The sequence below is a fragment of the Mandrillus leucophaeus genome, unplaced genomic scaffold (genome assembly GCF_000951045.1).
Source record: "Mandrillus leucophaeus isolate KB7577 unplaced genomic scaffold, Mleu.le_1.0 Scaffold723, whole genome shotgun sequence".
NCBI lineage: Eukaryota > Metazoa > Chordata > Mammalia > Primates > Cercopithecidae > Mandrillus > Mandrillus leucophaeus.
This window is the reverse complement of record NW_012107842.1, coordinates 1662082-1675516: the sequence shown is the minus strand read 5'-3', so window position 1 is coordinate 1675516 and position 13435 is coordinate 1662082. Positions and strand designations below refer to the sequence as shown.

Genomic DNA, 13435 nt, shown 5'->3' with positions numbered 1-13435 from the left:
GACCCGCAGGCGCTAAGGTGCTCTCAGTACGGGGGCCTTCTGGGCAGCGGTGACTGTCACGCCAAGAGAGACCTTTCGGGGGCTCTCGCCGCGCCTCTGCTGCGTCGCGGGTGACACTGCGGTGCTCGCGAGCAGGGCAGCAGCTGCCTCTCGGTGGAGACGTCTTGGGACCCGTGCGCCCTTCTCTCCTTCCTTCGCTGCTCTCTCCTTTCCTTCCTTGGCTGCTAGCTCTTTCCCTCGCCGGCTCAGACCCGTAGCCTCCGGAGCGAGACTCGTGGGTTGCCGCCGCCTCTGTCTCTTCCAAAGGGGCCTCCTCACTTCGGAGATGCAGTGACAAGTTAATATGGGCGTCCAAGCCTCTGTTTCCCAGGAGGAAATTTGCAAGAGGCGGCAGCCCCTGAGCGCCCAGAGCTCTTGAAAGGCCACCCAGGAGAGGTGTGAGACCCGGCTGCAGCATCCGTCCAGGTGGGACCCGCTGAGCGCCGTGGCCAGTCCCCCATTCCCATCCCGGCACCCCAAAGGCGCGCTCGCCCGATTGCCTCGAGTTCCCCGACCTGGGGATTTTTTTTTCAGCCGCTGGTGGTGGGCGCCTCGTGGGCTAAGGCCCGGCGCCTGCTCTGCTACCCGCGCTGCCTTTAGCGGTCGCCCCCGCCGCCGCTGCCAGGGACGTGCTGGGAAAGCCCAAGCCCCGGGAGAAGATGCCGGCCATCCTGGTCGCCTCCAAAATGAAGTCGGGACTGCCCAAACCCGTGCACAGCGCCGCGCCCATCCTGCACGTGCCCCCGGCCCGGGCCGGCCCCCAGCCCTGCTACCTGAAGTTGGGAAGCAAGGTGGAGGTGAGCAAGACCACCTATCCTAGCCAGATCCCCCTGAAATCGCAGGTGCTGCAGGGGCTGCAGGAGCCAGCGGGGGAGGGGCTCCCGCTGCGGAAGAGCGGCTTGGTGGAAAACGGGTTCGATACCCAGGTGAGAGGTGCCATGTGCCGGGGTACTGTTCTGGGAGGATGGATGAATATTTCTTTCGGGGTGGTGTGGGAGAAAGGGCTGGATGGGAGAAAGGGCTACCATGTGGTCAGGGAAGGGAACCATTGCCCTTAGGCCGGCAGGTTGGGGGATGTGCGAGGAGAGTGGGCCGGCCGGTGGGTGTGGCGCGGGTGCCCCAGGTTTGCCTAAAGAGCTCTTCGAGACCTGGGATGGCGGGCACGTCTGCAGCATCTTCCTGGGGAGGAGGAAAGGTCGGGATGTTCTCAAAAAACGTGTGCTGGAAATGTGAGGTCCTGCATGTTGAGGTCTTGGCCCCAAGAAGCCAGTATCCGCATCAGTAGCTCTGTGTCTGTCTGGCGGTTCCGCAGAGATTCTGTTCCGGACAAGGAACGATCTGAGGCCCCACTGGGTTCGACGCTCCCTAGCCTGCCTGTAAGATCCAGGAAAAGGAGGTTGGGGGTGGCAGTGAACCTGCTTTACCCTTGGCTTGAAGATGACCTGTCCCTGCCCCATCCTGCGGGGTGACGTGGTTCCAGGCAAGGTGCTGGGACTGCAGTACTAGTGCACCAGCCGAGGCCGGCAGCTGGAGACTCCTAGCGTCTTGGCTGGCTGTTGCGGTGGGGGTGGGGGTGGGGGTGGCTGCCTTAGAATGGCGGCCGAAGCTAAGCCCCTCCTTCTTGGGTGGTAGATCCTGGTGTTGGTAGCCCGAGTGACGGGGGGTGGGGATGGGAGATGGCTTAAAGAGAATTAGTGACTCCTACCTTTCCAGACAGAGCCTGCATCACTCCATTCGGCTGGGTGACAAGCCCTGGCCGTGCAATCTCTTTTACAGAAATTAGCAAGGGCCAATCAGGTTCTCTTGGCCCTCCCCGCTCCATTTCCCCCTTCTTCTGGTAGGAGGGGGCTATATTTTCTTGGCAGTCAGTCAGCAGGGACTTTTGGGGACAGGCCGACCTGACGGATGTGACTGTCCGGTCAGGAGAGGCGGGAAGCCAGAGGGGAGGTGGTTTGGGGCCGGTGTCAGGAAAATGGCAACAGACCAGCTGACCTTTTTGGCACATACTTCCCTGCTGACACCGTCTCCACCTTCTCCTGGAGCTTTCTCTGATCAGAGGCTAGAGCTCAACACATTCCTAGGCTTTCTGATGGGGGAACTGGAGCTGGAAGCTAATTGTAAGCAGACTTTTGGAACTCTGGGCTGGAGAAGGCCCTCAAAGCAGATTAAGCTCCCACACCAGGCTGATAAGCATGTCCCTTGCTGCTGCACTTGCTAAACATTTTTGGAAGCTGACAGGTTTGAGTGATGGTGTGTGGGAGGAAGGCAAGATTTCCTCCAGTGCTCTGGGGGCCTGCCTCTGTGAGGGTTTTGTGCTCTGCTCTTCTTCTGTTGTTAGGTACAGGATTTGTCCAGTGGGCTCTCCAATGGGGGTGAGCAGCAGGGTACACTTCTGCATGGGGTTTCCCTTCATCCGTGGAGGTGGGGTTTATGAGATGTAGTGGGCAGTCGGTGGGCGGTCAGTACAGTGACTCGGATCTGGAGGTGACACATACCCTCAAGCCTGATGAGGAGCACCCGAGGAATGAGAGGGAAAGTCCATGCTGGGATTGTTCATATCCAGGCAGCTGTTCTGCCTTTGCCCGTTTGACCCTTCATTTAACAAACATTGTCAGAGGGCTGGCAGTGCATAGGCTCTGGAAAGGTGATTCATCACCCTCTCCGTGAAAAAAAAAAGTTTTCAGCTTCTCCCTGAGGGGCTGGAACAGTCCACTTCCCTCAAGACTTTGCTTCCCTCTTTTGCCCTTGGTCCATAATCCCCTTATTTCACCTCTCTCGCCCACAATGGGCCCTTGTGTACTGAAGGTGAGCACAGTTTGGATGGACTGCTAAGGAAATTGGCCACTTCCAGTGGACTACCCTGATTTTTACCTGCCTGACCTCCTTTGCCAGTGCCCAGGGGTTCTGGGGGGTCTTCCCTGTGGCAGATCCCTGTCTGCACAGCTGACATCAAAGTGATTTTGGCCAATGGGATTTTACCTTCTGTGTCAGGTCTTCTAACAGTCTGCCTGATACGGTGCCCATTCTCCCTCCAAAAGAGTCTCTTGGTTATGGCATGAGGACTGTGTCTGACGGGCCATGTGGTAGTTTCCAGGTCCCAAATCTGGTATATATTATTAGAAGATACTCAGGAAGCAATGAATTAAATAGCAAATGCTCTCTTGGGGCCTCTGACTCCCCTTTTATTCAGGGGATTTTTGGCAGGAGGTTGGGTTGTGTAGTGGCTGATAATACAGGTTTTAAAGTCAGATGGGTATCAGTGGTGTCCTGTGTTTGTCATAAACTAGTTAGGTGACCACCTTCATTAACTTCTTTGGGCTTTAGTGTTCTCATCTATTTAAAAATGAGCATTAACAACCACTAGAATCATGAGCATTAAGAAAAATAATGTGAAGTGTTCAGTGCAGTGTCTGGCAAATAAGGAATACTTAATAAAAGTAGCTATTTATGTTGCTAACCTAAGAGATAGGGCATGCTGAACCAAGATTTAATAGTCCCTAAGTGAGAAAAGATATGGCTTATTCTGTCAAACCCCTGGAAAGGTATCAATCTGTTCCAAGGATTTGTAGAACATCTATCACCTTCCTAGTACAGTAGCAGGCAGAATGGGAAGATGAGGGAAGGGCATAACCACTTTCTGAGTGCCTGATGGGTGAGGCTCTTTACATATAATCTCATTTCATCTTTACAGAAACACTTAAATCAGGTCTGATACATCCGTTTTCTATGATAATGACAATATAACAATATAGTAACAATAATAACAATGGTAATAATGGCCAAATCTTTATATATCACTTCCTATGTGCCAGGAATTGTTCTAAGGACTTAACATTAAAAACTAATTTTATTCTTATCACAACCAAATGAGATAAGTGTTATTATCCCCATTTTACACATATGGAAACTGAGGTGAAGACCAGTTTGGTAACTTTGTGAGTAGCAGAGGTAGAATTAGAACTTGGCCAGTCTGGCACTAGATCCCATGCCTTTAACCATGATGTTGTACAGGGAGAACCACAGAGACTGTCTTAGAACTTGCAGGCCCTGATTTATAAGACCACTGCTGTAACCACTGAGCTAGATCAGGCTTAGCAAGGTACAGCCACTTGCTCCAGGTCATCTAGGGTGGCAGGGCAGGGAGTCCAGCAAGGTTGGTCTGGCTTTGAGGCCTGCGGGCTTCCCACTCTTCATTGCTGTCTTTTTTCCATCAGGCTCTGGCAGATCTATGAGGCAAATAGGACATGGCCTGAGTATTGGGGATTTTATAATCTAGTTGGGAGGCATAACTGATGTACATAGAGCAACCAGGCACAACACAGGGAGGCCTCAGAGGCATGCTTGGGGCTGGGTATCCAAGGTGCTCACAGGAAAGGCCAAGATGGCTGGAGAAGTCCAGAGAGCCTCTGGAGAAGACAGAAGATGAGCTGGGTTTTGGAGATGGGAAGGAGTGACTGGTGGAGAGGAGAGGAGGTCAGAATGAGTGTGATAGTGGAGAATGAAGAGCAAGGTCATGCAGTGGTACTGAGCAGTTGATATTGCTTCATGCAACAAGTCATTGCTCCAGATCTGGCATCTTCCTTTTCAAAAGGTGATGAAGAGAAAGAGCAAAGACTTTGCAGCTGAAGGGTTAGATTTGCATGTTGGCTTCCTGGTGGATCATCATTCTGAATGTGCAAGGTAGTTATGAGAAGATGCGGAGAGGGTGTCCATTAAGGATCTGATTCAGATTCATAACAGATCATTGGGAAATGATGATGATTATTATTATTAGCTTGGGGTTCAGAATATTCAACATGGTAGTTACAGGGGAAAGCAGGCTATTCTGATACCTTGTTTTAGTATGCAGCAACTCTCTTCAGCCAGTGACGTCCCATTGCCCCTAAGCCTGCTCTTCATCTCCATCAAGTGTGAAAAGACCTAACTTAGCCAGCAAGTAGCTGTTAGGTACAGCCCTACTGTCACCCACCCTTCCTCCAGGCCCCTTACCTTGAATCTCTCCCATAAACCTACAGCTGGTTCTCTCCCGCCACCCACCCCTCCCAGTGGAGGAAACTGTGTTCTGCAGCAGCAGCACACCTCCCCTGAATTACCTTCCTGAGACTGAGATACCTGTGCCTTCCCCCAAGTATGAACATTTATAGCATCTGCTCTGTTAACATGTGAATAAATTAGGACCATGTGCAGAGAGTTGTTTTAAAGACATGCCCTATGTTTGTTCAGAAACTCTCTCTGGCTGACCTTCAGATAAGGAACATGCCTGAGCTATTTGAGGAGACGTTAGCCTATTTTTAAGAAGCAGTTGCAAGGAAAAGAAGAAAAAATATATACATATATACAATACTTTGATATTTCCTGTTTTTAGAAGCTGGTGTTCAAGTTGCACCTAGTTTCTTTAAAGAAGTAATTAGAAGTGATTGAAATTCCCTGTGGGTGTTTTAGATGTTGAAAAAGAAAGCACAGAGGAGGCCCCTGGGAAGAGAGCACAGCTACAAGCTTACAACCTGTGGCAACTTTGCTCCATTGTGTTTTGATTAGAATCCTTGCTCCATCATCAAAGTTGATTATGGATTTGATTAGTGCATTTTTCTGCTATTGTATTACTCCCTTTCTTCTCTTTCTCAGTTCTTGGAGGGGAATGTATAGCATGGTTATCTGCCAACATGCAAGAATGTTTATGGTTCACATATTATTGCTTACTCCATGGGTTAATTTTCTAAAGACACTTTAAGGGTGGTACTGGTGGCTTATTCAGGGTAACATTACGTGTATATATATCTGTATATAAATACATCTACTTCTGGATATGTGTATATATGCATATATACACACACATACACAAATATATACACATGGAACAGCTTAAAGTATTGAGCACATATAAGCACACACACACATCAAAGGGGAGGCTGGAGGAGTTACAGCCCAAATTCTAGCTTTCAGAATGGCTAGGTTTGCTTTCCATTTCTCATTCTGTCTTCCTCTGTGACCAAGATCTGAAGCACCAAATCTGGGTCCCATATTATTTACTTATAAGATATAAGGGATGTAGCCTTCGGAGAGGTGTTTTCATGAGGCCCTAGTGAAACTCTTGGAACCATTCTGAAAAAGCCAAACCACCCAGTGAGATTTTGGCTTAAGGTCAGAAATTCTTATTTCTCAGAATCCGCCTCAGCAGCAGGGAAGGGAACATTTATGGAGCATCTGCTATGTGCCAGGTAGTCTGCAGAGCTCTTTATATAGATATTATTTAATGTGAGGCACAAGAAGCTGGATAAAGGGAAAAACGATCTATGCATTTTGTGTAAGGAAGCAGAGGCCAAGGGAGGTTATCACTTGGAGGCAGTTTTATGTGGTAAATTAGACTTTATTGAGAGGTCAGAGTTTGCATCTAGGCTTTGGGCAAATTACAGAACATTCCTAAACTTCAGTTTTGTCATCTTTGAAGCAGAAATGGTGATGCTTATAGGTTGAGGGTGAGGGTTCAGTGAGATATTACAGGTAGGTTCCTGAACATAGTGTATGGCACATACTAAGCAAGGAATATATAGTATTGCCTATTTTTGTTACCCAAGGTCAGATCCAAGTTTGGAAACTATGTCTGCCTCATTCCAAGCCCATGTTCTTTCCATCCTACCTCTCTGCCTCCCAAGTACACAGCTGATTACATGAAAAGACAGATGACTTGCACCATGAAAGCTGGAAAGCATAGCAGGGCTTTGGTTAGATGAATGGGGAACAAGAGTGAATTGATAACAATGTCATCCAAAGAAGTCATATCTCGAGTTGTTAATTGAAACTTTCACAGGTTGGTCCCAGACATGCCATCTTTGTAACAGTAACCAAGCTGAGGGATCTGCTACAAACCAAACTTGTGGGAAGCTTCCTTTGTACAACCAGTCTGAACCGGCACTGTGGAGGTGGTTGAGTGGAGCCAGTCAATCTGAGGGCCTAGCCCAGGACAGGACCAAGAATGGGACATTCTCATTGACTGGGCTTCTTAATGGTTCCTTATTGTTCTGAGGGCAGAAGGAAAGCCCTTTTTTCTCCCAGCAGGCATGGTTGTAATGAGAGCTGGACCTTGTGATCAGTTGGCCATTAAGGTGCCCCAAGGCATGGCCAGCTGCCCAGTGGTGCTTTACCAATAACCACAGGCCAAATTCAATGGCTATTCTGTCTCTTGGTCACATTTTTCAAAGAGATGGACAATGTGTTCCTAGAATGGCTTGGGCAGAATGGGCCATGTGATTTTGGGAACAAAACTTAGCTAGGCTTTTTGTGCTTTAATCTACACAAGACAATAGTGAGTAACACAAAGGTTTTTGCAGGAACCCCCATTCGCCCACACAGAACCAGAGAATGACTCATGGCTTAGTGCCCCCTTTTCCAGGGAATACAGATCCTCTCTTGTGTTTTGCAAACAATGGGCCCCCAGCCTCAGAATATTTTGCCACTTCTTCCAAGTGAAACCTCAACACCTTCAGTGAATTTTGGGTTATTCCAATCCCTCCATTCATCTTGGTGGGAGAGAGGATAGGGTAGAAATGGGGTCTTAGTCGAGATAATTATGATCCCATTTTCAGAGGTATTTGGAGGCCTTTGAACAAAATTAGTTACTCATGGCAATGTGACACTTTTAAAAATAATTATAATTCTAGTCATGGATATCGATTGAGCACAACCTCTGTATCAGCATAATACATAGCACCAGATATGTATCATTCATTTAATCCTCAAAACATCCCATGAGGTAGATGCTACTTCCTGAAGAGAACTGGAAATGACCACTCTAGGACTTTGCAACTTTGGTTCTAATTCTGTCTCTTTAGTCACCTTGCTACATGACCTTCAACAAATCACATTTTCTTTCTGAGCGTCATAACCTCACCTATAAAATGGAGAGGATAATACCTGCTGTACCTTCTTTGGAGTTACTATGAAGATTAACACAGGTAATTATTGTGAACAGGACACCTGTTTAAGCATCTTACACTTTAGGTAGCCCTTGAGGAAACCAGGGCTGACAGAGGTGAAGCTACTTTTCCAAGGAGCACAGCTGGTAGGTAGACTCAAATATTTGAACACTTATCTGTTTGACCTTTGAAGTCAACCTTCTTAAATAGCAAGTGTGAAAGCACTTTGAAAAAATATCTGAAAAAAATGCTGTTACTACCGAGTCTAAGTAAATCACTTTCAAATTTCCTTTAGCTTGGTAATACATATGCTATTTGACTCCTCCCCCTGCTCCAGAGTTTGGAAATATTGAAAATATTCTTTTAATGTTAAATAAATATTAGTTGCTTAATCATATTGGTTGAACCCTTTTGGGATGTTTAAAATTTCAAGTCCTCTGAGGCCACAAGACCCACTATATGTCATTGTTGAGTGTTAACTGGCCGGGCTGATTCTAGACAGAGGAAGGAGAAAATGAAGAATTTGATTCAAAATCACTTGTTGGCATGAGGAAGCAATCAGATAAGTTTAGATTATGAATCACTTTTTAAGACAACAGGCCGGGGATCTTCAAAAGTGTCAGTCTCATGAAAGACATAAAAAGTTTTAAAGCAGGTGAAGGACTATTCTAGAAAAAGAGTACCAAAGCTATGACAACCAAATCCAATGAGAGATTCTTGAGTAGATCCTGGATGAGTAAAACCATAAATACTACAAAGGTCATTTGGGAGAAAACTGGAGATATTCGATTGTAGATTGCATGTTAGATAGTATTATTCTATCCATTTGAATGGTATTGGGATTACGTAAGGAAACGTCCTTTTTCTTGGGAGCTATATGCTGAAATATTAGAAGGGAAGTATCTTGATGTCAGCAAGTAACTCTCAATTAGGAAAAAACAAGGTGAGAATATCTGCAGAAAGAAGAAGAAAGAAAATGCAAAATGTTAACAACTGGTGAATCTAGGCAAAGATATATGTGCACGTCTTTCAACTTTTCTGTAGGTTTGAAATTTTTAAAACCAAAACTTTGGGAAACAAAGCAAAGTCCTGCCTGAATAGTATTTGTCACCGATGCCCTTGACATTTATGAGAACATAAATGAAATTGGAGTGTGTGTGTGTGTGTGTGTGTGTGTGTGTGTGTACTCACAATAGCCTGGCCAAATTTGTTTCATGAGGTTTAGGTTCTGGACTCTTTATCTTCTTTCTGGTATAGTGTGAAAACTTTGGCTTCATTCCTTGCTCTTTCGTGAGAATGGTTGCTGACATTTTGTGGAAATAAATCACAAGATCCAGTTTCATTTGGTAATCTTTTATGAGAATCTAAGGTGTTTCCAAGATTGCAAATACAAAAGAAATTTTTTAAATGAAGTAATTTAAAAAAAAAATTTGAAACCTCTGACTGAGCCCTACTGGTCTAGGCACTGAGAAGATAAGAAGTATGATTGGAAGCAAGCTTTTCTCTTTTGCCCGACTGAATCCTCCCACTCTTTATCCATACAAATTCAGGTTTAGTATTATTTCCTCCAGGAAGCCTTCCGCCACCACCATGGTCCTAATACAGTGTCTCTTCTACATGTTCCATAGCCTGGCCAGTAGCCCCTCAGCTTGGACTGTGATTGCTTATTTTGCTGGACCATGACTTCCATGAGGGCTGTGTCTCTCCTGATTCCTGCTGGCACAGGGTCTACACATAATAGGTTTTTAGTTAATATTTGCAGAAGAAAAGAAGGGTAGGGGGAGATAAAAGAAAACATTGGAAAATAGGAGTAAATAGAAATTGAACTTGAGCTGTGGATGGATCTTGCAGAACTCCCTCTTAGGATGTGAACTGAGAAGGTCATGTGATGGTGGGTGGCCAAGTGTAGGAGACAGAGACACAGAGTGGGCAACCTGAACACTGTCTGGAGCCAGCATCAAAGCTCTCCAACACCAGGTCTTAGGGAAACTTGCCTGGTCTGGCTGAGTAGAGGGCGGAGGCAGATTCCTTTGCACAAGGCTGTTTATGATATCCAAACTTTCTGGCTGCTGTGATGGAAGAAGAGCTGTCAGGATGTGATAATGGCACTGCAGCAGACTGGAGGGGTTGAGAGGGAGAGAACACCATGGGCTTTGGCAAGTTTGGGCAGATTCCTGCCCCCATCCCCAACCACCCCTACCTTGGATGGAGGATCTGAGAAGGGTTCTGAAGGGGTTTTGGTTGGTTAGGAAAGGGAGAAGGTTTAGAAAAGCCTAGGATAGGACAGAGTTTCCAGGAATGATGATCACAGCAACCATTTATGTGCCATTTCCTTACATAATCTCATTTAATCCTCAAACGAACTTTCTGAGCTGATATTATTGAACCTATTTTACCAGTAAGAAGAAAAATAGGAGTCAGTGAGAGGACTAGCCTTAGAGGAGTTCTGGGACTTTTTTGAGTCACACAGCTGGTATCGACAGTGGTAGGATTTGAACTGAGGTCTTTCTGATTCCCAAACCTGTGCTTTTAACCACTGCCTTCTTTTGCCAGTAATTGAAGGAGGCCTGAATCCCATATGAGCTACTGCTTTAGATAATCAAACCTCCAGACCCTCCTCTACTTGGAGCCTGCTCCCTGCTTCCCTGGTCTCGGCCCTTCTTGCTGCTTCCCCCTCGTTGGGGCCTTCTGCGCCTGTGCCAGCTTGTTGCCAGAGGCTCTGTGTTTATAGGATGAGGAGCCCCATTTGGCCTTTGCCCACATCCTGCTGCAATCTGGGCAGGATCTCCTTGTCCTACTGCTGTGGCTGCTGTCCCCCAGGTGACCCCCGTGCTGCCGGCCCAGCAGGGTTCATGTGCCTAACAGCTGGCAGGACCTCGTTCCTGTCCTCCTGCCACATGCTGGCTGCAGCTCAGCAGACAGTCCCCATTTCATGCTGATTTGCTTTGATTCTTTTCAGACCTGGGAGTGACGCATGTTTACTTCAGAATGTGTGGGCCACAAGTGTGCCAGAGCTGTCAGACCTTCTGGTGTGCAAGCTTTGATCGTTAGAAGACAAGCCTTGAAGGAAAAAAACCTCCATTTAGGTGACAAAACCAGATTTAGAATAACCTGGATTACTTGGGATATCTGCTTAGTGATCTGTGCCTTTAAGTACTAGAGACTTAGGACATCTGAGCCAGAGGAGACCTGTGAGGCCATCTGCACAATGTTCCTACAGCTCCATTGTGCAGATGAAGAAACCATGACCCAGAGAGGGGTGTGACTTGCCTCCAGTTACCCAGCTCCAAAGGGCAGAGCAAAAACCAGAACCCAAGCCTTCTGACTCTAGGCCAGTATTCCTTTCATCTCAGTTAGTAATCAGATGTTCTGCTCTGAAAGGCCTGATAGCTTAAAGATTGGAACCAGCCCTATGCTATATATTTTTTCCCCTCCTTCTACCAAGTAGTTAAGATGAGTATCTTTTTATAAGAGACTGGGTGTCTCTCTGTCATCTAGGCTGGAGTGGAGTGACCATAGCTCACTGCAGCCACAAACTCCTGGGCTCAAGGGATCTTCCTGCCTCAGCCTCCCAACTAGCTGGCATTACAGGTGTGAGCCACCACACCTGGCCCAGAATGAGTGTCCTTAATTGCTTCATATTAGGAAGCTTTTGCACTTGGCTCAGAGAACCAGAAAAATAGGGCCTCTTTGTGGATGGTATAAGTGTGGCAATAGGCTCCCATAGTGTCCACCTCCCATAGTCCAGACACTTTACATACATTATCCCCGTTAAGCCTCACAAGGGGACTGGGGGGCATTTCATCCCCTTCTATGTGTGAGGCTCAGGGGAGGTCAGTAACTTGACCAAGACCATATGGAGCCAGTACTGGGACTGTCTAATTTCAAGTCCATGCTCTTTCTACCCAGCCTCTTAGACCCTTGCTAGCTGGAAGCCAGAGAGACCTGGGTTAAGTTCCTACTTCTCCATTTATTTACCAGGAACTTCACCTTCCTAATGCTAGGGTGAAGCTGGGGGCACAGTAGGCGCTTAAGAAATAGTTGTTGAACTGCAGCTTGGACAGGTCTGCCCTGTCAAGCCTCAATTTCCCTGGGTGGTTATAGCATTTCAACATATCGTGCAAGCTAAAGCAGTTCATGTATGTAAAAGTGTGAGGCAGATAAGATCACTGTTATTTACTGAGCACTTAATATGTGCTTGATATTCTAAGCATTTTATGTGGATTTTCCCATTTAATTGTTACAATAGCAGTAACTACTGAGGTGGATACTTTTGTGATTGTTTCCATTGTACAGATGAACTGGGGCAGGTAAAGCATAAGCAACTTGCCCAAGGCCACACACCCAGTGAGTGGAGGTGCCAGGTCTGAATCTCAGGCAGTGACTACAGAGCTTGCCTCCTTCCCCACAGCATGGTCCTCCCTCAGTGCTGCTGCCCACTAAACCCAAGTCTAGTTGAGGGTGGGGAAGAGAGACACATGCAACTAAGGACACAGAAAGGGAAAGCAACTTGTTTAAGATCCCCCAGCAAGTGAGAGGTCATCAAACCCAGCAAAGACTTACCGTCTAAAGTAACATGGGGCCCTGTTCTTTCAAAAGTGTTCCCTCTTTAACGGAGAAGGACACAATGTAGTTGTGGCTGTGGCTGTGGCTGCAGTGAGCTATGGTCACTCCACTCCAGCCTAGGTGACAGAGAGACACCCAGTCTTTTAAAAAAAGATACTCATTTTAACTACTTTAAATTACTCCTAAACTAGAGATGGTCACCAGGAATCCCGACTGCCTGGTGGACTCCATGGCTTTCCTCTTCGGTCCTTGCTTCTCACTCATTTGGAATCATTCCTTCTCTGGATTGCAGAGCAGAAACCAGTATAAATGTGACCTAGTCTCTAGAAATGTTTACCTGGCTAAAAATATGCCAGCTTTGTCATATTTTTAGCCACATTTAGATTTGAAGTATATGAATTGCCCACACCCATGTATTAGGCATGAACTGTTGGTACATTTTGTAACAGGACCTGCTAGTTTTCCATTCCAAAGAACTGGAATTCAGTCAGAAATTTGTCATTTGCAAATACCAACTCTTGCTACATTCCATTGCTGTTTTTAAGAGTGTCTCGTCACCTGGATTGGGAGGAAGCAGGCCATGGGCGAGGCCAGGCTGGCTGGGCTGCCTTGGTGCATTCCCCGGGTCTGGTGGCTTCTAATCGACCTCTGCCTGGCTCTGCTGAGGCCCTCACCGTTCTGTGGTGTGTTGCCTTTGGATTAGCATAAGGGCAGACAGGGTGCTTATTTTAGAACTGGAAGGAGAGGAGATATATCAATAAAAGAAATGGGAAAGGAAAAATCCCTTCAGTGGTTTAAAAATATCTCTTCCTTAACTGGCTAGATTATTTTGTTTCTTAAAAACAGCTAGTAATTTTCTCCTCTGAAACAGCATTGGAAAGAGAGGCATGTCAGACTAAAAAAGGAGGGGGCTGCAA

The 13435-nt window shown here is 46.7% G+C and overlaps 1 protein-coding gene across 4 annotated transcripts in view; it reads left to right on the top strand.

Moving 5' to 3' along the window:
• NAV2 (neuron navigator 2) overlaps window positions 1-13435 on the top strand; it is an 808709-nt gene that overhangs the window by 368808 nt on the left and 426466 nt on the right. For 3 of the 4 annotated variants that reach the window (XM_011965411.1, XM_011965410.1, XM_011965409.1), the window contains exon 1: window positions 7-965. The exons of the other annotated variant lie outside the window; for it this stretch is intronic. In XM_011965411.1, the coding sequence (XP_011820801.1) occupies window positions 699-965 (267 nt within the window). In that variant the 5' untranslated portion in view covers window positions 7-698. Of the gene's footprint in view, window positions 1-6; window positions 966-13435 lie in introns of those variants that run through there. 4 annotated transcript variants of the gene reach the window in all.